This window comes from Curcuma longa, chromosome 11 (genome assembly GCF_044706935.1).
Source record: "Curcuma longa cultivar G26 ecotype Majalengka, Jawa Barat chromosome 11, ITB_CL_G26_1.1, whole genome shotgun sequence".
Taxonomy (NCBI): domain Eukaryota; kingdom Viridiplantae; phylum Streptophyta; class Magnoliopsida; order Zingiberales; family Zingiberaceae; genus Curcuma; species Curcuma longa.
In genome coordinates, this window is record NC_133871.1 from 27,829,032 (window position 1) to 27,850,779 (window position 21,748).

Genomic DNA, 21,748 nt, shown 5'->3' on the forward strand with positions numbered 1-21,748 from the left:
AAATAAAAACTAAAACCAAATAAACTATAAAGAAGTTATTGAACTAAACTAAATTTAAAAGTTTATCCAATTCGATTTAGTTTTAAATGTCGAACTAATTAATGGGCACTCGAAGTTGCCTTTAGAGTTCACCATGACTAATCCAAACTTGTTCAACTCTGTCAGCGATGGCGTTGAACATTATTGGGCCAAACATGACACAATGAGATGAAAATAGCACAATCAAACAACTGGGAACAAGATCCGTCTCAGTTATATTTCCCAGGAATACATGACTTAAACACGCATTCAAACACTGAATGAACAAGATGTCTCATTCTACGGCGCAGGTGCACATGAACTATGGAAGTCCTCAAGTCACAAACACAATTTCAATGGGAAAGGATAAGGGCTACACTAGTATTTGAACTTACCAACACAACCAAGCTCAAACTGTGAAGGAACAAGATATATCTATTTCTCTGCCGCAAGAGCACATGAACAAGGAATGATCTAATCTAAACACACACAACGGCTAGTAGTATTTGAACTTACTGGTAGTTAGTTTGGAGGGAACGAGAATGAGAACTGTACATACCTGCCATTCGAAAGTTGATCAATAACTAACTTAAGAATCAGGAGGGAAGACCAACAAAAAACCATCTGAACTTTTTTTTTTTTTTTTTTCATTTGCTCGTTCTTCTAGAAAGGCAAGTTCAGAATACACTACATAGGAGGGAATGAACCCGCCACCAATAACCATTAACACAGCGGGGGATCGAGAAACTGTCAAGGACAATTCTTGGGCCTACATTGTTCTTCCTGCTCAGGCTCCTCATCGTCTCTCCTTCGCTTGTTGGACTGAGAAGAGGGCACATGGTGCAGAGAAGGTTTGCCATTTCCGTGGAGATGCTCTTTGTCATCGTCGTCATTGTCAACCTCGTCATCTTCATCTTCCTCGAACACGTCATTCCCAGCTACTTCCTCAAGCGGAGTTTTTGCAATTTGTTGCACCAGATACTCCCCGCCATTGTCATCATCCTGAAAACAGATTCCAGAAATTTTACTCAGAAAAGAGAAATATCATACACAAAAACGATCAAAACACAATCAAGATCGAGCAAAAAGGAAAAGATCCAAATATGTTGCAGTTATAAGCAAAACAAGTGAAAGGACTGCTGGGCAAGAACAAACATGAGAAATCACCACGATCCATTTTCACAGCTAGAGCATTCCTTAATGAAAGTGAGTAAATCACAATCATATGGAATAATAAGATGTAATAAATTCCAAATAAAAAAATCTTTAAAAATGGGAAGGAAAATAACACTGACAACTGAGGAAAAAAAAGAATATCAATCATTATTTCTGCACCGAGAAGCAGCTGAATTTTAACGAACAAATTACCAGAATTAAAAGAAGCAAGTTAAAATCTCTTCTTTTTTTTGGTCTTGAGCATGAGTTGTCTTACACACCACGTTGGATGTGAGACTATGAGTAAAGTCTCCCTTTTTTTTTACTAATGAAGTTTGAAGGTATTCAAAAAATTATATAATTTAAAAACTAGTTAAAACGATGAAATTCTGATACTGCAAAATAAAATTTTGGTTAACTTCGTGCATTTTCAATACAAGTAAAAGCATTAAAGGTGAAACTTGTTGATTAGATATTTAAAAAAGCAAGAATTAACTCATGAACTTAGACAAAGACCAATAAATTTCTAACAGACTTTTGACGGTTCAAAAACTTACACAGACCTGCTAAGTGTGCACTAACAAGCTATTGCATCAATAAAAATATTAAAAAATCTCAACAATGGATTTGGGGTAAAACATCATTTGATACTGGTATAATCTCAAATTCAACATAGCAAAATAAAACTAAAGCTGAACAGATGCTTCATTCTCCATGATACTAAACATTAACATGCAGAAAAGGTATCACCAAAGTGTAAACAAGATATATGAGTGCCAAGATGTTTTGGCTACTCAATCAGCACAACAAATGTGTTTGATATGCTTGCAGGATCATCAGAAGCACAATTTAAACAAAGAAAAAATTAACCCTAAAAAAATATTATGTGTATCATGGACATAAATGAGTCTAACTAGCTAATGCATTTCATATAACCATCCTACGAAATACCATTATAATAATTCACAGACACAGATTTCTATGCACAATAGCCAGTGTTCATACAACCTGAACCAGATTCACTAATTCAATCATAACCAGGAGGAACCCATGGCCAAGTGAGTCCAATTGATTCAAGGGAGGAATTTCAGTTGAATCAGATTTTAGGTCGTTTCAACATGAGAAATCTTGAACTTGCTGATCCACAGTTCACTGTAAGTCAGCATTTATAAATGATAATCAAAGAAACATAAAAACAGCCACAATAGTTATAAATAATCATACAACAAATTCCTATTCAACATTAGCACAAAATAATTTATAACAATGAATGATAAATTGTTTCAGTAACACAGTATACCTCAAATTCATCCTCACCATCACCATCTTCAGAAAACCTATCATCATCCACCTCCTGCACATCTTCCTGCCCAATCTCTCCATTCTCATCTTCATCACCTTCTCCTTGCTCATGACCATCAATCTCCCCTTCCACATTGATGAATCTCCCTGAGCTTCCAGGTTCACCATCATCGTCGTCATCTGGAACATCCTGGTCTTCCTCTATGTCACCATCCTCATCATCCTTGTCCTCTTCATCTAACTCTTCTTCCCCCTCTTCAACCCCATCATCGTCATCCTCATTGTCTCCAATGTCATGATCCTCAACAACATCATCTTCATCATCATCATCATCCTCCGCATCAATCTCCTCTCCTAAATCCTCCTCATCATACTCATCTACATCGTCCTCCTCTTCATCTTGGTCCTCTTCTCTATCAGCTGAAGCTGCTCTGATAGAGGCAACTCGAAATCCATTGGAAGCATGATACCCCCTCTCTAAGCCATTTGCATCTGCCCCCACACCAGTCCCAATGTCCTCTTCCTCAGCATCACTTTCTTCTTCTTCATCAACATCGTCTATTGTATGTATCGTACTGCTACCAACGCCATTCATCAACCTCTTGGCATGTTCTTCTCCATCAACCTCACCGCTCCCAGGATCCTCATCATCTTCATCTTCTTCCTCTTCTTCATCTTCCTCATCAGACTCTGACCGTTCATTTTCATCGGTGTCCAACTTATCAAGATATTTCAGAGTCCCTATCATTCCGAATACTCTTGATCGATAATCCTTGATCCTGGTAACAGGACACTCATAGAGATCCAAAGATACGAGCCGGAGTTGAGCCAAAGGCGATAAATCCTCCAGGAACTGGATCCGGTTGTTGGAGAGATCAAGATCCCGGAGAGAATCCAGCCCAGCGTCCACCAGAAATTCAAGCCCTCCGCCAATGCGATTGTCAGATAAGATCAACCGGTGCAAGTTCTGGAGACGAGGAAACTTCTCGAGCGATGACACCCCAATGTTTGCGATTGAGAGAACCTCCAATGACTGATACCTCTCCAGGATCTCCGGCGGCGGAAGCTGTCCATGACAACACTTCACCGAACCGTCAAGCGTGAGGCTCCGCGGCGGTGAAGCAAAAGATTCCTCCTGAGCGCCTATCGCCGCCTCCACGGCCCTCTCCCAGGCCTCGTCCATATACCAAAAGTAATAAAACAAGAAAACCCTAGACACAAACACCGATCCACGAATCAACCAAAGAAAAACCCTACAGATTGAGAGAACCAAACTGATTCCAATCGAAACACAAACAGCATAGCAACTCCCGACCAACGATTGAGAAACCAAAACAACTACCCAAGGAAATCCAGAAAAGAAAGCACCCGTCGACAGACAAAATTCATCGATTCCTCACGATCGATGGAACTGCACCGGTTCCACTCATGCACCGATGGCGACACGAATCGACGAAGGCAGCAAGAGGTAACGAAACTTTCGTCAACACTGACTGGAAGAGAGAGGGTGGAGAACCCTAATGTTGCTGCTGCGTTTACTCGTCGATGGAAGAAAGAAAGGAAATGGAAAGGAAAGGAAAGGAAAGGAAATGGAAAGGAAAGGAAATTACAAGAATAACTATTTTATTATATTTTTCTAGTTAGAGATAAAAGAAAGAATTTAAAATTTACCCACAAAATTAAGCTAATTCCTGTCTTTAAAAAATAATAATAATAATGTATTAAAAACTAATTTTTACACAATTTTACCATAGCAAAGTTATCATCTCCGAAACTTTTCCACTTGCTACTGTTGTTGATAGGTGGATAGAATTCTTTGGGTCAAGTGTACTAAGCTTGAACTTAGTCGAGTAGAATTTTCTATTTTTTTTTTGTTCTTTTAGAAAAATTATTTTTTATTATTATTATTATTATTATATAATTATATAATTATATTGTTGGTGGCAAGATGATCTCAATCCCTATATATATGAATTATTCTTTTATTATTTCTTTATTAGTATACCCGACTCATTTCAAAATCCTAGTTATCAAACTTTGTCAACTTAACCACTTGAATTAGTTATCTCTGTAATCATTAGAGTTTATCGATCATCATCTAATGGAATGAATCATGAAATCATATTTTTAATTTGAAAGGAACAGACTATTAGTGGTCCTTAAACTATACGAAGCAAAACTAAATTTTGTTTTAGCATTAATAAATTACATGGCATTATAATCTTCGATGATTAAGAGGAAATTATCTCTCATTTTATCATGAAATTAAAAATATCCCTTATAAAAAATTGATGGAATTAGATCTTTTATAAAAAAAAAACTGATGGAATTATAAATTCAAATATCATCTTTGATTTTTCTTTATTTTTCGACTTATATGGATGGCTCCTATCCTCTAAAGTTTGATCTTAATGATTTCATTTAAGTGTCTGTCACTAATTAAAAAAAGCATAGATTTAAAATTCAGATGAGTTGGTCTAGTCTAACTGATAAATATGAAGCAATAACTCACAATTTATTCCTTTGATTTCTATGTTATAACTAATAAATATATATATATACACACACAATGTCATTTATGGAAAAAAACTATGGAAGCAAATAGGGATGCACTATTATAATTTTTAATGTTGCATATGCAATTTTATATGTTTTAGAAAGATAAATACGTATTTACCCCTATTAATATTTTTCTTTTTTAATGTTTGAAAAATCTAAAAGGAGTGGAAAACAATTGATGCAGGAAGATCTAAATATTGGGTTATGTAAAATACTGCAGAAGATCAATGACAATACATACAGGTTACGCCTTCCGAGTCACTTGAAAACTTTCGACATTTTTAATGTGAAGCATTTGAGTTCGTATTTGGGGGATGCTGATAATATTTCTATGAACTCGAGGACGAGTTCTTTTCAATTTGGGACGACTGATACAGGAGGATTTTAAAAATTTTATTATTAATTTTGATAATTTTTATTTTTAGTAATTTTTAAAATTTTTGGTATTTAAAGTTCTTTTTTTTAAGATTTTTAGAATTAAGTCTATTAAGAAATTTTCTTAGGATATTATATTTGGAGTCTATTTAAATTTTTTAGTATTTAAAGTCTATTAAGATATTTTACTTTTTATTAGAAATCTTTCTTAAGATTTAAGTTTATATAAACATCTTATCTTATGAGTTGATATTTAAAGGAGAAAAAGTTTTGATTTAATAATAATTTCGATAATGTCATTTATTTCTCTATCTACTGTTATTTTTCTGAATTAATAGATTTTAAAAAATTATTTTCGATGTTTACAATTAAACTAACACAGATTTAATATTACTTTCAGAATAATTACTATCCTGTTTGGCATCAACAATAAAGTCATTGGATGCCGACGGGTCACGTGTTTAATTTTATTCTTGCATTTTTCTCTCCGAGCCTCTAAAATTCATACCTAAACACATTAGTTATTCATGTTTAATACTCACGTGTTGTGATTTTAATATATTATCATTTTATTTATTTATTTATTTTGGTGTCATTAACGGACCCTGAGAAAGTCAAGGTCAGCAAACGCCCTATTCAAATATAGAAAGTACTAGGTATTAATTGCAAATTAGAAACTCCAACTAATACATTAATTAATGTTTTAAAATATCAGATATTCATGTTTAATTAATTTTCACGTGAGAAAGTCAAGGTCAACAAACATGCTTTTCAAATTTAGGAAGTACTAGGTATTAATTGTATATTTAGAATCTAATTAATGCATTAATTAATGTTTTAAATCCGAGCAACTTTCTTAATTAAATCATTAGATTAGCTAAAATTGCAAAAATATTGCATGTAATTGAAGAATAAATAAACTTTGAATTTTGGCCGGTGGGAAAAAGAATTATGATTAATCATGTGATTTGTTAACTATAATGGATAGTTGAAATATTAACCATCACAAAATAGCAATTTTAAAAAAATAATGGGATTGAAATTAATTAACACCCATTTGTTTTAAATCTAACATTAACTTTTTTGATTATATATATATATATATAATAAAATAAAATTAAGTTGCATGTGATAGGGGTTGAGTTATTTAGATTTTTATTTTTAAGATTATTATAGTATTAATTAAAAATAAATATAAATAAATAAATGCTATATATATATATACTTGTTCAACTATTCTATAGTCATATCACCTCGATCAATCGAATTAATAAGTTAAAATTTTGATTTAATTATTTTAAAATTTTTATTAAAAATATTGATTATTTTGATTAATTTTAAATTTTTTAAAATGATTAATTAAATCAAATAAATTGATTTATTTTATTCTCCTTTGTAATCATCATAATTCTTAAAGATATAGATGATGGATAGTATCCCATGCATTTGTAATTTTGTATGATCTCTAATGATATCGATCATGTTATTAGAGAACTTTGCAATGATAAACAAACACATGATTTCGAAATCACATATTTAAACATTAAAATTAATTAAATATAATTGTATTATTATTAGAAAGTTTTATTAATTCAATCATAAATTAAATTAATTGATATTTTATTAATTTAATATTTATTTAAAAGTTTGATTAATTTAATTTATTAGATTTTGAATCGATTGCTCGGTTCTATCTATCACCATAATATCTACAATTGTTTCACATCGTCAACGTGTCATTATTTAACTTGTGAGAAGAATAACACGAAATATTATAATTATACTTTTTAAATTATGCTAAATTTACAATAAATGGTAGGTGCTGAAAAATATTTTTTATTAAAACTGTTGGTTTCCTGTAAAAGGATTAACAAAAGTGAGTTATACGCAAATTAAATGATATAAAGTGATCGACGCAGTGAATAACTTGCATTAACTTTAATTGCAATGGAGTTAGGCGTACTAATATGTTGATGAATATAACAAACGATCTCCTCCACCATACTATATTATATTATATTATATTATATATATATATATATATAGAGATTTGCTATCCTGAGCGACGGGTTCTTACGCGCCCCGTGCGCGACTCCTCCGACGTTCGCGCGCTTCCGCCGCCCGTTCATCGCCGTCCGACCACCGCCGGCCGCCGGACCGGATCCGTTGGAACCGCAACTCGACGGCGCACATCCCGACATCGAATTTCGGCCGGATTGGACCGGAATCCGGCCGGAATTCTGGCCGAAACACGGCAGCAGTGGCTGGCGCTATATATATATATATAAAAGAAAATGATCTCCCGATGCATGACTGTCTATCAGTAAGATTTTTTTATTTTTATTTTATTTATTTTTATGTCATTTAAATATTTAATTTAAAATTTAAAATTATAATATTAAATAAAAATAAAAAAATTAGATACACACGAGATGTACAAAAACCTAAAATAAACATTCATATATATATATATTATATACAAAAAGGATGTTTTATATGACGCCCAATGAAGACGATGCTTCTGAGCCGGTGAAATTATATATATATATATATATAACAATGATAATTAATAATTATTATTCTTTCCAAACAAGCTTATTTTAAAGTTTAAGGTATCAAAAAGAATAATAAATATAATAAAAATTCCGTTGATTTTTAAACTTCTTCGTATATAAAAAACTAATTTTTAATATTTATTTTTGAGTAGTCTGTGGGTATACTTTTACCAAAATCTAAAGTTAAAGTCGATTGTAACAAGCTAGATGCCACTTATCCTTTTAGCTCGAAATATTAATATATATGATCACTTGGATGGAAAATGTGATTTTAAACACACATGTATTCGATTAAACACAATTTTTATGAGAAACAAAAGTAAAAATAAAAAACATACATGTTCCATATATATATATATATATATATATATATATATATATATATATATATATATCCAGTTAACTTCGCCGGCTGAGAAGCACCGCGTTCACCGCCGCCAACTGCCCCTCGCTCTTTCCGGCGCCGGCAGCGACGCCTTTCCTCCTCTCACACGAAGGACACATCGACGAGGTGACCGTCGTTGCCACCTTCAGCAGATGCATCATCTCCTTCTTCAGCCGCCGGTTCTCCTCGGTCAGCCTCTCGCAGTACCTTCTCAAGCACTCGTAATCCATCTCCATCTGCTTCGTCTTCGTCCTGCATCAAAATCAACCTTTCCATCAATTTCTCCCCCAGAATCTCATTTTTTTTTCCCTCCCCAAATCAATCGAAACAAGGGACAAGAAAATGAATTGGGCACCTGGCTCTCCTGTTCTGGAACCACACCTCCACTTGCCGTGGTTGAATTCTTAGCCGGTCGGCCAAGTCCTGCTTTTGCGACTGCAATCACAAACCATTTAAACAGAAATTAGAAACTCAAATTCAATCATAAAAAAATACATTTTAAACACTTTTTATTACCGTATTAACCGTGTCGTGTTCGCTGTAGCTTTGCTCCAGCAGGAAGACTTGCTCTTTTGTCAGCTTAAGCTTCTTTTTCGGGCCGAGAAACTCCTCGCTGCTGCAATTGCTGGTTTCTTTTCCACTCATCACTACATCTTCCACTTCTTTTGAATGATTCGGAAACAGACCATCAAACTGAAGCGTAGTGGCAGTGCGATTACTAATACCTTTCTTCGATCCATAGCCGCTAATTCCAAGTGCAAGGCTGGTGTTGCATTCTTCTGGTTCTTCTTCCATGAACTAAAAGAGGGGAGATTCAGATATATTGGCCTGGTTACGCCTGGAAGAAGGAAGACAAGGGACGGGAGGATTTTATAGAGTGGACGAAGTAATGAGAAAGGGATGTTTTTTTTTTATTCTCATTCTTTCTTTTTTTAATTGTCGTGAGGTTTAATGAAGGTTTAATGACGCAGTGAAGGAATTTGAAGTACGAGATTTGTTTGGAATGTCGTAATCAATCTTTGAATAAATCATTATGTCATCACATAAATTTCCTGCAGTTTCCTTACAAAACAATCCATCAGAAATACGGCAACCCAAGGGACAAAGATGCCCCGTTTGTTCTCGAGCAGTTTCTCGCACTGCAAAATTAATCTCATTAATGAGGATTTGAATAACTGCAGCATTTCGATCGACATTAAGATTCTGGAAAGATCTCTTTCTATTTTTTTTTTTGTTAAATTTGCTTGCGACTTGCTGAGCAAGATTCTAAACTGTTGGGACCACTACCTGCAGCTCTGAGGTCCAGTCATGAACCTGCAACACTTTTATGCAAGACATGCATCGTTGCCGCACGGATTAATGGTTTCATCACCAGTTGTGCAAATCTTGAAGGATTAAATGTGCACCTCGGTAAATTAAAGCTCAAATTAAATGCTTTAAGATGAAAGCAACCCGTAGATCAATCAAAGGCAATTTATATACATCGATCGCCAAAGAGATCAAAAACAAACACATGCATGCACCGAGTGATCTTGTTTGTTCTCTTACTGATCTTCATCACTAAGAAAAAAAAACTACAATTAATTAACGACAAACTTTGGTATCATCCGAATTCTTTTGCACGGGGGAAGCGGAAGGAAGAGTGATTCGAGATCCTCCGGCACCGGGTGGTACTTCTTGAAGCCGCCTATCACCAATTTGCTCTTCCTTTTCCACGGCTTCCTCGGCGCCGGCGGGCACACCAGGACCCCCGAGGGTTTCGCTTTCTCCGGCGAGGCTTCCGTTATCTCCAACTCTAAGCCCATGAAGAACTACTTGGGAAGTCTGAAGAAGAAGTGAGGAATTATAAGAAGGAAGGTGGTGGTGGAATTAATGAAGAGGTAGGCCACTAGGGGGGAGATGAGGATGGAAGTGAAGCAGAGCAGGAGCAAGCATGGAGGAGACACTGGCAATGGAGGTGATGATGATGATGATGGATGAGGGTGAGCTTTAAATAAGAAAGAACAGAAATGATTACAACGCCCCACTTCCATGTCTCAGAGAATGTGGAGGAGGAAGAGAAAGAGAGAGCTTCCAAAATTGCAGTGACATGAAAAAACTAATGCAATTAGTTGTAGTGGTTGTGCAAAATCATCAAACAAACTCAACCCCTCTGAGCTTTTTAAAAAGTTGAATTCTAAAATGAAATGGTGATCGCAAGGTTACATAGAAGATGGAGACAAAGAAACAAATAATTAAGAAGAGTAATGGCGATCACCGAGCCTGTCTTGCTGTGGATATGGCTTCGGACGAGCATGTCTTGATGCGAGGAGACATGTCTGGATGGGGCGATGTAATTAGATTGATTCCGGTGTTGTTTTTATTCTGCTGAGCTTACATTTTTCATGCATTTACAAAATTTTTAAAGAGAAAAAACGAAAAGCACCTGCTCCACTGAAAACCCCATTGATATGTCGTCATGGATGATGGATCAGAGTGTTTTTTTTTCTTGTTTCTTTAAAAAAAAAAGGATAAATGGAAGGAACAGAAGCTTTATCAGTTTTATGATCTGATGTATTCGTAGAATACACTAAAAACATGATGGCTTTGATGCGTAACACGTGCCTCGCTATTATTAGCGGCCGCGATGGGAACCCTGTTGCTGGCTCGATTCGCGTCGTGTGCTCCACGCCCATCCCCTCCCGGCCTCCGCCGCCCGCCCCGCAGCCCTCCTCCGACAAGAAGCATGAGCGCGTCCCTGGAATCGGCGCCCCGAGAGGCCGCTTCAGCTTCTAGCGATGGCGGCGATGGCTCAGCGAAGGGCGACGTGGTGGTGCAGTACGTGGTCCTCCGCCGTGACCTGATCGACACTTGGCCTCTCGGCAGCGTCGTCACCCAGGGCTGCCACGCTGCGGTGGCCGCAGTCTGGTCCCACCGCCAACACCCCGACGTCCTCGCTTACTGTTCCGACGACAACCTCGACTCCATGCACAAGGTCTGTTCGACGAAATGCCGTAATGAAACCTTAGCTGCTCTGCTCCTTCTCTTGTATGATTGCTCGCTCATGGGTGCTTTCGCACAAGGTATGTTCGACAAAATGACGCAGTGAGGCCCTGCTTCCAGTACTCTGCATGCCTATTTGTGCACAAATCCGTTAAGAAGAACAAATGGCAAATGGCCAGCTGACGCCTTAGAATCATGTCATCTCTTAGATTTTGCTACAATGAAGCCTTCAATTCTATAACTCACATCCTCAACGAATTAACTATATTTCAATGAAAGCCTTGAATTGTGCTTGTTATATGGCTTTGCTACTTGTCATATCGTTTTGCTTGTTTAGGTGACACTAGAGGTGAAAGGGGAGACGCAGCTGAGGAACCTATCGGAGAAGCTCAAGGCAGATGGGGTGGATCATAAACTGTGGATTGAGCAGCCGGAGAACTTCCCGACTTGCCTTGCCACCCGGCCTTACCCCAAATCTCAACTTTCATCTTTCTTTAAGAAGCTTAAGCTCTGCAAATGATTAGCAGGGAGCTTAATCAATAACAGTGCCAATTATTCCATCTTTCTTATTATTTTGTGTTGATCTCTATCAGAACTGAGAACCAGTTTGCGTTGTGATATCATGTTTCTTTAGTTGGATTTGAAAGTTCAGATAAATAACTCACAACTAATTAGATGTTTTCTGAATATTTCGAAAGATCTACATTTGGGCATGATGTCCTTTATTTCTGGTTCCTCGGAAATAAGTAGATACTATTTTTCTCCGAAAAAGGAGGAAAAAAACCAGGTAGACATATTTCTATAGATTCCTGAAATCGATGGATTGCTGGTGGCATCTGATTTTGTGTCAACGCTTATTTTCAGACTTTTTCTTAAAAAGGACTGGAATCCAAGCCTTGGATTAAGACATATTGCTTGTTTTCAGCGGCACTACTATTGATATTATCAATATTCTATAGCTCATCTCTGATTCCGAGAGGTAGTTAAATGCTTGCTCGTAGAACCATTCCCTAAATCTGCACTCAGTGAAGAGGCAGCTCAAATGTACTTGAAAACTAGGAGAATTATGCTAGTCATGCATGGTCAGGTTTCCTCTATTCCATCCTTGCAGTCTTAAATTGAAAGTGAAGACCGGATAAAAATGTCTCAGAAACTGACTGCATCTTCCAAATTACTCGGCACTGCTGCCCCTGCAGCCGAACCTGTTGCCGGACTGCCAACAACAATTCACAACAAGGAAGCAAATTCTACGAAAGTTATTGTGGACAAGAGGAAGACTGATGGAAGGAAGAAAAGTTCAAAACAGAAGGTAAAATCAGGAATAAATAAATAACATTCAATCAGGCGTAAAAGGGAAGGGAGACCACAACTGGACTGGATGTATGTATCTTCATCAGGAAAAGTTAATAACATTCAATCAGGCGTAAAAGGGAAGGGAGACAACAACTGGACTGGATCTATGTATCTTTCATTGTTTCTGCGTCGCAAGCAACTGTAATCTTATTGAAGAAGTTCAATGCTGGTGGATCCCAACTCCAAATTTGTTTATTTGCATCACGTTGAAATATTCTTTTCCTTCCTACCTACCTACCTTTCTTCTCATTTAAGCTGGAATAACCTTTGACCGCACCGCACCGCACCAGAAGATCACAACCCAAGAAGCTTCCTGCAGAGTTGTCATAATTTTGTTCCATTCGACTTTGGAAAATTAAACCAACAAGAGAATAAGATTCTTCGAGACGGTGGTTTTGTTGCTTTGTTAAGAAAGAAGAAAATTCTATTAAGATAGATAGTTTGAGCACTATGTGATGCATGGCATCTGTATATGTTCTTCTTCGGTAGCTGCTTAGAAAGCTGGAATATGGTCCACGTGTGACTGGTTCAATGCATGGAGAATGTGAGGTCGAGTTTCTGGTATACTTGTCACTTGCTGCAAGCTTTGGCAGGAGGAGAATTGAAGTCCACCAAACAAGTGGTGTGCTCAGTTGAATGGATGGATAGGCCACACCACAATATTCTTTTAGCTAGCTGAGGAGGCAGATTTCGAGCCAGAAAATCCGCATACACTACATTCACATGATAATTAATTAATTAATGGTGGGTTTCGCTAAATTGTTTTAATTTGCTCACCCAATATAATAATATAATATAATATAATATATTCGTGGTTTGAACTTCGAACAAAATCAAATAGTAAAGGGCTATAATAATTTAAAGTTTTAGAGATTAGAATTCACATATTTTGCACACGTGGAGGGCGTTGGTAACCCTTTGAATCCCACCGCAGCTGTCTCACACGTGGCTCTTCCTTCTCCTCGTCACCGTATCGTTCGCGCCACGAACACGTGGCTCAGAAACAACGGTTCTTTCTCTTTCACGTCGAATGACGATTTTACCCGTAAAGCACGACTAATATGAGGGCAATTTCGGTATTCCGAGAGAAGCCGTCAGATATTTTGCGCTGAAGCTGGGCATGGCCACGACGCCCTGGAACGAACTTGTGGCGGACAGGGAGACCTCGATGGGTCCCTGGGTGAGTGAACTGGCGGGTGCCGTGTGCGCGCATTAAAGATTATTAATTAATATCTCATTTTATATTAAATCCTTTTATGGCTGATATTTATTTATTTGATCCCGCAAAGAGGCGAGTCAATTGCGGTGGATGTTACGATTATATAACGGTCGCTGTCATTTAGAAAGCATTATACTTTTCATCTTCACCAACAAGAATGATAAAAGAATTTAGACGTCTAAATAATGTAGGGTCCCCAAGGATGTCTGTATCTCCACAATAGTATGATATTGTCCACTTTGGACCTAAGCCCTCATGGTTTTGTTCTTGGGCTCTCCCCAAAAGGCCTCATGCCAATGGAGATACTTTCCATCCTTTTAAACCCATGATCTTTCCCATGTGTTTTAGATGTGGGACTATGTTTGCACCCTTGCAACCCAACAATCTCCCCCCTCAAACAAAGGACCACAGACCCCCCCTCAAACGGAAAGCCTCCGTTTGATGTCTGAATCTTCGACCCACCAGGACTTCCTGCCCCTCGATCCATCCTGACCTACTAGGACTTCCTGCCCAACCGCAACCAGGACTTCATGCCCCTCGGTCTATCCGACCTACTAGGACTTCCTGCCCAGCCGCAACCAGAACTTCATGCCCCTCGGTCTACCCGACCTACTAGGACTTCCTGCCCAGCCGCAACTAGGACTTTTTGCCCTATGATCTTTTCCATCCTTTTAACCCCATGATCTTTTCCATGTGCTTTAGATGTGGGACTATGTTTGCACCCTTGCAACCCAACAATCCCCCCCTCAAACAAAGGACCACATGCCCCCATTTTCTCACAGTTGAAACATTTTATATGTCTCTTGTCATGAGCGCCATTGCCGCTAGTGCCTCCTGCACTGTCTTGGCGCTGCATACCACGACCACGTCCGCGCCCTCGCCCACGCCCACGCCCACGCCAGTTGCCACGATTGGGATTGCTGGATCCACGCCCCTTGTCTCCTGATGAAGTGCCCACGTTGCTCCCCTTCTGTCGCATTTGCCATTCGGCATGAGTAAGGAGGAGCTCACCTTCAGTGTTGTTGGTGTTGCCATGTAATCGTAATGTTCGTTCTTCATACGCCTTCAGTCGCCCTATAGCCTCCTCAAACGGCATAGTCTCAAGGTCGTGGAACTGCTCAATACCGGCAACAATAGGGAAGAATTTATCAGGGACAGAATCGAGCAACTTCTTTACCAGAGAGGAATCTTCAAGCGTGGCACCAAGGGTGGAGAACTTGCTGCTCAAGGCGCTGAGTTTTCCCGCAAACTCATCAATCGTCTCGGTCTCCTTCATCCGGAGGGCGTCAAACTCGCTTTTCAATGTTTGTACGCGTGCCTTCTTCACCCGATCACTACCAAGATACCTCGTCTTGAGGCTATCCCAGACTTCCTTCGCCGTCTTCTTATTTGCGATTTGAAGAAGGATGTCTTCGGGGACACACTGCAAGATATATGCACGTGCCTTTTTGTCCTTCTTTGCATCTACTTGGGCTCCTTCTGCTGGCTCCACCGCCTCCCAGACTCCCTGGGCATCAAGAATCGCCTCTGTCTTGATTGCCCACACAGTGTAATTGTGAGGGCTTAGCATCGGATAGAGAAATGGCACTCCGCCGTTTTCCTTTGCAGCAACTTGTGGGATGCCCAACATTTTTGTAGAATCGTGGATTCAAGGCTCTGATACCAATTGTTGGCTCAGAATCGATGATTCACACCCGAAGCACAAAGCAAAGAGAACAAAAACAAAGAAAATTAAAAAATAAATGGAAAACAAATTGAGAAAATGCGGGAGAAAAAGGCCAGCCATAAATTAAACAAACCACAAGAAGAAGAAGAAGAAGCAGAGAAGAAAAGAATTGAAACAGTTCGAGCGAGACGAGGTATGTGGACAAGGATGGCTCTACGACTGCCATAAAATCTTAGACTCCCCCTTTTCTCCGTCGTTTATATATATAATCTTCAAGGGCCGTCGATCGAATGCAAGCTTTCTTTGTGAATTCCTGATCCCTAATTCCAATCGAAGGCGTTCCCAGACTCCTCTCCGATCGGTAAAAATCATAACTTTTTGAGGTGGATTTTTGGAGATGAAGCAGAAGACGGCGTGCGAGCTCTGCAGCGGCGAGGCGGCGGTGTACTGCGAGGCGGACGAGGCCTTCCTCTGCTGGGCGTGCGATGCGTCGGTTCACGGCGCCAACTTCCTGGTTGCTCGCCACCTCCGCCGGGTCGCCTGCGCGAGCTGCGACGCGCTTGGCCCGGCCTGCTGCGTCTCCGGCCGCGTGCGCCGCATCTGCAGTTCGTGCTTCCCCGATCAGGACCACTCCGATGCGTCCTCGTCCTGCCTCTCGACCTCCGAGTCCGCCGCCGCGGGGCCACCGCCCCGGAGAGTGGCAACGGCCGCGAAGAGGCCGCTTGGCGAGGCAGAGGCGATCCTGCTCGGGTGGAGTCGGAGGATGGGGTTGCGGGGCGGCCGGCGGTGCGCCGAAGTGGCGGCGCGAGTTGTCGCCGCGTGCGGAAGGACCGCCGCAGCCCAGCCGCTGAGGGTGGTGCTTGCGGCCGCACTGTGGTCCTCCATCAAGCGCTTCGAGATTGAGGCGGCATACGTGGAGTCGAGGGGCGGTGCGGCGGCACTTCGACGACTGGAGGCGTGCTCCGGCGTTCCCGCGAGGCTGATTCTCGCCGCCGAGTCGCGGATCGCGCGCAGGGTCCGAGTCGCGGACGCGGAAGAGGGCTGGGCCGAGTGCCCGTAGAACGATTCTAGCCACATGTTTCGAACTTTTTTATAATTTAATCCTCGATTTCTTTTTTTATTCGCATACTAGACTTGTGGTGGGTTTTGACAAGAGAGATGTATTGAGTTGCGCTCTTCATCTTTTGTGGTTAAGCTCTAATAAACAAAAACAAATGGTTGTGGATTCAAACATGAACATGTATTTATATCTTTATCCTATATGTTTATTTGATTGAGACACGATAACCATAAATAAATAAATATCTTAATTGCGTGGTCAAAAAGTTACATTTTATTTTAAATTAACCAATTCCACAATTTTATGTCAGATCAAACAAGCATTAATAAAAAAACTCATCCATTCAATAATATTCCAAACGACTGGTTTATAAACTATTTATGCCAAAGCATCGTAAATTGTTGGATGAATCTAATCTCGCACTTTACTTGAAGCATCCAACCATAATTGCACTCAAACTCGACATTCTCATTTTGCCTTCTCAATCAAGATAGACTTTGACATCAATGCCACTGTCGATAAGAGATTGAACAACAGCTCTAATTTTGCCTTCAAACTTGTCCCTTTCCCTGGGAGTGTAAGTACAAGTGTATACATCAGCTTCCTTTGCTCTTTCCGCCAAGAACCGCCCCACCGCCAAGCATGCTGGTATGTCTGACCTGGAATGGAGGGCTGCCTTGATATCCTTGGAATTGGTCCCTGCGACTGCGACCTGCTTGCATGTCATCCTGTGAGTGAGGGAAGCTGACACAAACCGCTTCGATATGAATACATCTAGCGAGAAGGGCTCCATGTAGGCGATCGTCCGCTGCTTAAATGAAATATGCTTGTGTAGGGTCTTTGGTCTTTTTTCCTTCTTGTAAGTGTATGGCCTGCTGTTGTTGTCGTCCACGAAATCTTCCACTCCAAAGAAGCTTCTTGGTCTACTAAGGACCTGAGGTAACACGGACACAAACTATGTTCATTATAGAGAATACAAAAGGGAGAGCAATCTGGCATGTGCCAAACAAGCAACCCCAACAAGTAAATGAAGGATATCAGACAAGGACGAAAAAGCTTTGACACCTTTGCATCGTGGAAATTACGTTTATGAACAAACGCAAGTGTCCTATATCCATTATCCACTGCAAGGCTTCCTTCCCTCCGCAAGTTGTTCAGTAGATTCCTGAGCATTGCCTTAAAGCAGATGCAAACTTGGTGTTGGTACCAAATTTAATTAAAAGTAGATAATTCAAGCAGAGAACTCTAGCCAAACAAATCAAAGCAAATCTAGAGCACAATAGAATTCAACATTGGGCAAGAATTCCAATATGAATATGGTTATCATCTCAAAACATCTTTGTCAAAATTTCTACAAGGACTACAATGAATTGGTAATCAAATACATTTTATGATCAGACGAGTTGAATTGGTTTGGGTGGAGAATAGAAAGGGTGAATTGGTAGAAAATGAAAAGGGCAGAGGGTGACCAAACTAAACATATAATCAACAAAGATTATCAAAATACAAAAAAAAAGAGACATCTTTAAAGCTATTGAGACAACCTATAACATTTCCAACCGATAGCCAGGGCCAAGGGCCGATCAATGGGTAGGATGTACCTCTTTAGATGCAAAGTTCCTGCTCGTGATATCGAGAGAGCGAGAAACAGCGCCCGCCAATGGAGGCGTCCCTTTGGCTCCTGTTCGCGATAGCGAGAAGGCAAGGAGGGGAAATCACACGAGGGGAAGAAGACTCAAGGTCACCAGAAGGTTTCCTCTGAGGCGCCTGCCGCCAGATCAAGCGACACTTGAAGCTGGATGTTAGCGTCGGCGGCCAACAGATGGAGAAGATAAACACACACGGCTAGGGTTTCAACAAGTTCTCACTGTTCCGGAGGGACAGTAGGGAGGGTATTTTAGACTTTGGCGACGCTGAAATTATTGAAAGTAAGTGGGGTAAATTAAATTTTTAGCACTAGTGGCGGCGATCTCGTTGTCTGTTACGGGTGGCTCTCGTGACTTAAGCCGTTGCTTTTTTGCCTGTCACCAACACAGAACACACCCACCACCACCATCTCTCTGAACTCCTTTCCTTTCCATTCCCACGAGTACGAGTCTCGATCTTGACGTTCGATTACCTCCATCCACCGGGCGAAGGAAAGCAGGATTCTTCTTGTTTCTAGTTCGATCGAAGCCCACCCTCGTTGAATGGAGAGTGAGAGGAGAGTGGATCCCAATTGCGTCAATGCCTCTAATCCCTTCCATGTGTGTGCGGACTACTGCGCGCAGCGAGCTCGTGGATTGATGTTTGGCAGCACCGGGACGAAATTAGGTTTTCACCCCCTCTCCTTGCCTTTGCCTTTCTTCCGTTTGTTATCTCTTTCTTCGTTTTTGTGGAGTTCTTTGGTCTCTGTGATTTCAACAGTTCATAAAGGTGGTAAACGCAGCGAAGGGATTGTGTTTGCAAACCGAATTGTTGACCCTTCGTGTCCCAACGCATCAAACCCATTCCATCAGTGTGCCGACTACTGCTTGCGAAGAAATTCCACGGTGAAAAGGAACTACGAGGTGAAGAAATCAAGTCTCCTTCCTTTTCAGATTCGGAAATGGATACAAAATTCCATGAGAAATTCAGGTGCCCTTTTCTCCTTTTCTCTTCCTGCTTTCTAATAGAACCGTCATGTAGAAAAAAATAAGAAATTTTGAATAATTTACTATTGCTCAATTGTTTTGATTTCATCTAATTTTTTCTAATTATAAATATTAGAAGCCTCTTTTCGTGATTCTATGATTGTTCCATTAGCATTTCGATGCAAAATTTTATGAAAAATAGTTGTTTCTTTTTTCTTCTGTTTCTCTGCTGTTCCTACCTTCTCTTCTGTGTTTTTGGTTAATGTGTTAGAAAGGTTTAATTTTTGTTGTTTCCACAGCTCAAAACCGAGAGAGTCTGAAAAAGCTTCAAGCGACTATCTTTGCAGGAAGAAATGTAGATCCTTCATGTCCAAATGCAAGCAATCCATTCCATGAGTGCGCAGAGTATTGCAATAAAAAAAAGGCTGATGCGAGAACAGAAAATAAAAAAAAAGCAGGTTATCTGTTCTTCTAGAAGTCTACGAGTTGCTTTGTTGATTAATTGCTTACTTTTTGCTCGTAGAATTAATGTTTCTCAGAAAGCTAAGACTCTTGCCAACTACTTGTTTTATTGGAGTTTCTCTGATTACACTTCAAAGAAACATTATCTCATGAAACTATCACCATTTGGTTCATGACTTTAGTGAAAAGTATATCAAAGTTGGAAGGCCATAGGATGGTGGATCGTAAATGTGTCAATGCATCTAACCCCTACCATGTGTGCACCGAGTACTGCATCATTAAGAGTAAAGAAATAATGCATGAGAATGAAAGTAAATTGGGTATGATTCATTTCTAATGATATTTCACTTCCTTTAATTTGCCCAAGCTTTCTGTTTTTCTTCAACATTTTTTCCCCCTTCATTGTAGTGGTAGCTCAGAATATGGAGAAGCATAAAGAACATCTAGAGACTACAATCGCTGAAAGAAATACGGATCCCTCATGCCCAAATGCATCCAATCCTTACCATCAGTGTGCAGAGTACTGCCCTTCAAGACAAAATGGGGTGAAGATATCAGGTCCTATTCATCTTGCAGGATTTTGTGCTTACTGCTCTTGTGTGAAATTTTTAACTCATTGTTTACGAATATTTTCTATCTTTCTGCTCTAGTTGTCAACAATGCGGAGATTCATGAAGAGGAAGGAGAGATTATAGTGGTGGTAGATGATGTGGATCCATCACCCCAACACACGTCCAACCCATACATTCCATCAATCCTCTCCACAAAAGACAGATTGAAATTATAGGACAAAGTGGGATGATTAGCAAAACAGGTTCACTTATACTAAGTACTCTTATTTTTCACATCCTTATTTATAGACCCGGAATCTTGGGAATCATAGTTTTCTATGTTGTCTTTTTGTTCCTCACACTGAACTTTTGAGTTGCATACTACAACACTGTCATTTCATACTTAAAACATGATCTGTGTGGGTTTGCAGGCATCGAGATGATTGCTTACATCTGGTGCCCGAGTTCTTTTAGATTCTATTTTTTCCCCCAAGAAAACTCATTCACTATGCATCCAGAATGGTCTAGTGATAGATTCATCGACTTTGGCATGATAGGAAGATCAAGAAAACTAAAGTCACATAGTGGGTGGAATCTAGCAAAGTCTACTAGAGAATGAGTTGAGTAATTCATTGTAATGGTGAGGGATATCCAATCTTTAACAAACAAAAATTGATACCATGGTGCCACAAAGATTCAACTCAAATGCTATCAACCCACAAGCAGTCAGAATAGTTGGTAATGTGATTCCATCCTTGCTGATGAGCTGATCGACATTTTGGAACAGCTACCATTTTTTTTTATAGATATTCTTGCAAAGTTTCAATTTTTGCATCTAACTAGCTATACAAATTACTGAATTTCTAAATTAAATCATCTCCAAATGGATAGGATATTTTTGGCTGTCATTTGTAAATCTGAACATACAAAATTCTGTTGCTTACTATATCTTTGATCGAGTAACTTACCTGTTGTTTGTGATCGATGGAATCACTTGTCAGTTTGTTTAAACAAGTTTGGTCGCAATGTTCTCTTTTATCATATATATCTGATATTCTTATTGATTGTGCTGTTCAGAGCATAAGCAATAGCAAATATGTTCGAGGAAAAGACTGGAGTTGTCACAGGTTGCAGCAAACAACTCGAACGCCTAAGTAAGAGGCCAAGTCAAATAACTGATACTGTTCGTTTTTTCCTGGGGCAAGTTATCAGTGTTTTTTTTTCCCCTGGGGGAATAATTGTTTTATCCCCTTAATAGATGCAACTTCCTAACCTTTAAATCGATGTGACCAGAGACATCGTAGACTTTCATTTGACATTTGTTTGTTTGCTGGATTTCTCTAGTATGCATTGGGTTTAAGGAAAACATAGATCAATTTTACAAAAAGGTTTAGCTTTATTTGCATCATTGCCACAAAAATCCGAACCTGTTAGTTTGTCCACATCAGTGCTCGCTCGATTTGATCTCTGCATCAATTTCCTATTTGATTCTTA

The 21,748-nt window shown here is 39.4% G+C and overlaps 5 protein-coding genes and 1 pseudogene across 5 annotated transcripts; 3 read left to right on the forward strand and 3 right to left on the reverse strand.

The window, feature by feature from the left end:
• Positions 1 to 637: 637 nt before the first annotated feature.
• On the reverse strand, positions 638 to 4,028 carry LOC141842410 (acidic leucine-rich nuclear phosphoprotein 32-related protein-like). The gene is made up of 2 exons (XM_074730617.1): positions 2,474 to 4,028; positions 638 to 1,020 (listed from the first exon to the last, which is right to left on the reverse strand). Exons 1-2 carry the CDS (start codon positions 3,656 to 3,658, stop codon positions 769 to 771), a joined length of 1,437 nt encoding a protein of 478 aa, XP_074586718.1. The 5' UTR covers positions 3,659 to 4,028; the 3' UTR covers positions 638 to 768.
• Positions 4,029 to 8,329: 4,301 nt separating this feature from the next.
• Positions 8,330 to 10,382, reverse strand: LOC141842074 (uncharacterized; annotated as a pseudogene).
• Positions 10,383 to 10,900: 518 nt separating this feature from the next.
• LOC141842077 (uncharacterized) lies at positions 10,901 to 11,979 on the forward strand. Its single transcript, XM_074730293.1, is given in 2 exon segments — positions 10,901 to 11,323; positions 11,669 to 11,979. Coding segments are annotated over 2 exon segments (606 nt in total). The 3' UTR covers positions 11,852 to 11,979.
• Positions 11,980 to 15,674: 3,695 nt separating this feature from the next.
• On the forward strand, positions 15,675 to 16,802 carry LOC141841020 (B-box zinc finger protein 32). Its single transcript, XM_074729140.1, has one exon. The coding sequence runs from the start codon at positions 15,967 to 15,969 to the stop codon at positions 16,627 to 16,629; it is 663 nt and encodes a 220-aa protein (XP_074585241.1). The 5' UTR covers positions 15,675 to 15,966; the 3' UTR covers positions 16,630 to 16,802.
• Positions 16,803 to 16,951: 149 nt separating this feature from the next.
• Positions 16,952 to 18,481, reverse strand: LOC141840907 (uncharacterized). The gene is made up of 3 exons (XM_074729006.1): positions 18,231 to 18,481; positions 17,695 to 17,805; positions 16,952 to 17,563 (listed from the first exon to the last, which is right to left on the reverse strand). The coding sequence occupies exons 2-3, from the start codon at positions 17,800 to 17,802 to the stop codon at positions 17,111 to 17,113; spliced, it is 561 nt and encodes a 186-aa protein (XP_074585107.1). The 5' UTR covers positions 17,803 to 17,805; positions 18,231 to 18,481; the 3' UTR covers positions 16,952 to 17,110.
• Positions 18,482 to 18,682: 201 nt separating this feature from the next.
• LOC141841188 (uncharacterized) lies at positions 18,683 to 21,622 on the forward strand. Its single transcript, XM_074729320.1, has 7 exons — positions 18,683 to 18,942; positions 19,036 to 19,245; positions 19,541 to 19,699; positions 19,886 to 20,023; positions 20,112 to 20,261; positions 20,354 to 20,517; positions 21,332 to 21,622. The coding sequence occupies exons 1-6, from the start codon at positions 18,819 to 18,821 to the stop codon at positions 20,488 to 20,490; spliced, it is 918 nt and encodes a 305-aa protein (XP_074585421.1). The 5' UTR covers positions 18,683 to 18,818; the 3' UTR covers positions 20,491 to 20,517; positions 21,332 to 21,622.
• The last annotated feature ends 126 nt before the right edge of the window (positions 21,623 to 21,748 follow it).

What these genes read in the sequence shown, in the direction of transcription:
- LOC141842410 (XM_074730617.1), bottom strand. Translation starts at nt 3,658, where the DNA reads ATGGACGAGGCCTGGGAGAGGGCCGTGGAGGCGGCGATAGGCGCTCAG. An exon ending in ATGGTGAGGATGAATTTGAG is followed by an intron (nt 1,021 to 2,473) that starts GTATACTGTGTT and finishes ATCTGTTTTCAG; the next exon opens with GATGATGACAATGGCGGGGA.
- LOC141841020 (XM_074729140.1), top strand. Translation starts at nt 15,967, where the DNA reads ATGAAGCAGAAGACGGCGTGCGAGCTCTGCAGCGGCGAGGCGGCGGTG.
- LOC141840907 (XM_074729006.1), bottom strand. Translation starts at nt 17,802, where the DNA reads ATGCTCAGGAATCTACTGAACAACTTGCGGAGGGAAGGAAGCCTTGCA. An exon ending in GTAATTTCCACGATGCAAAG is followed by an intron (nt 17,564 to 17,694) that starts GTGTCAAAGCTT and finishes GTGTTACCTCAG; the next exon opens with GTCCTTAGTAGACCAAGAAG.
- LOC141841188 (XM_074729320.1), top strand. Translation starts at nt 18,819, where the DNA reads ATGGAGAGTGAGAGGAGAGTGGATCCCAATTGCGTCAATGCCTCTAAT. An exon ending in AAATTCCATGAGAAATTCAG is followed by an intron (nt 19,246 to 19,540) that starts GTGCCCTTTTCT and finishes TTGTTTCCACAG; the next exon opens with CTCAAAACCGAGAGAGTCTG. An exon ending in AGAAAATAAAAAAAAAGCAG is followed by an intron (nt 19,700 to 19,885) that starts GTTATCTGTTCT and finishes TCATGACTTTAG; the next exon opens with TGAAAAGTATATCAAAGTTG.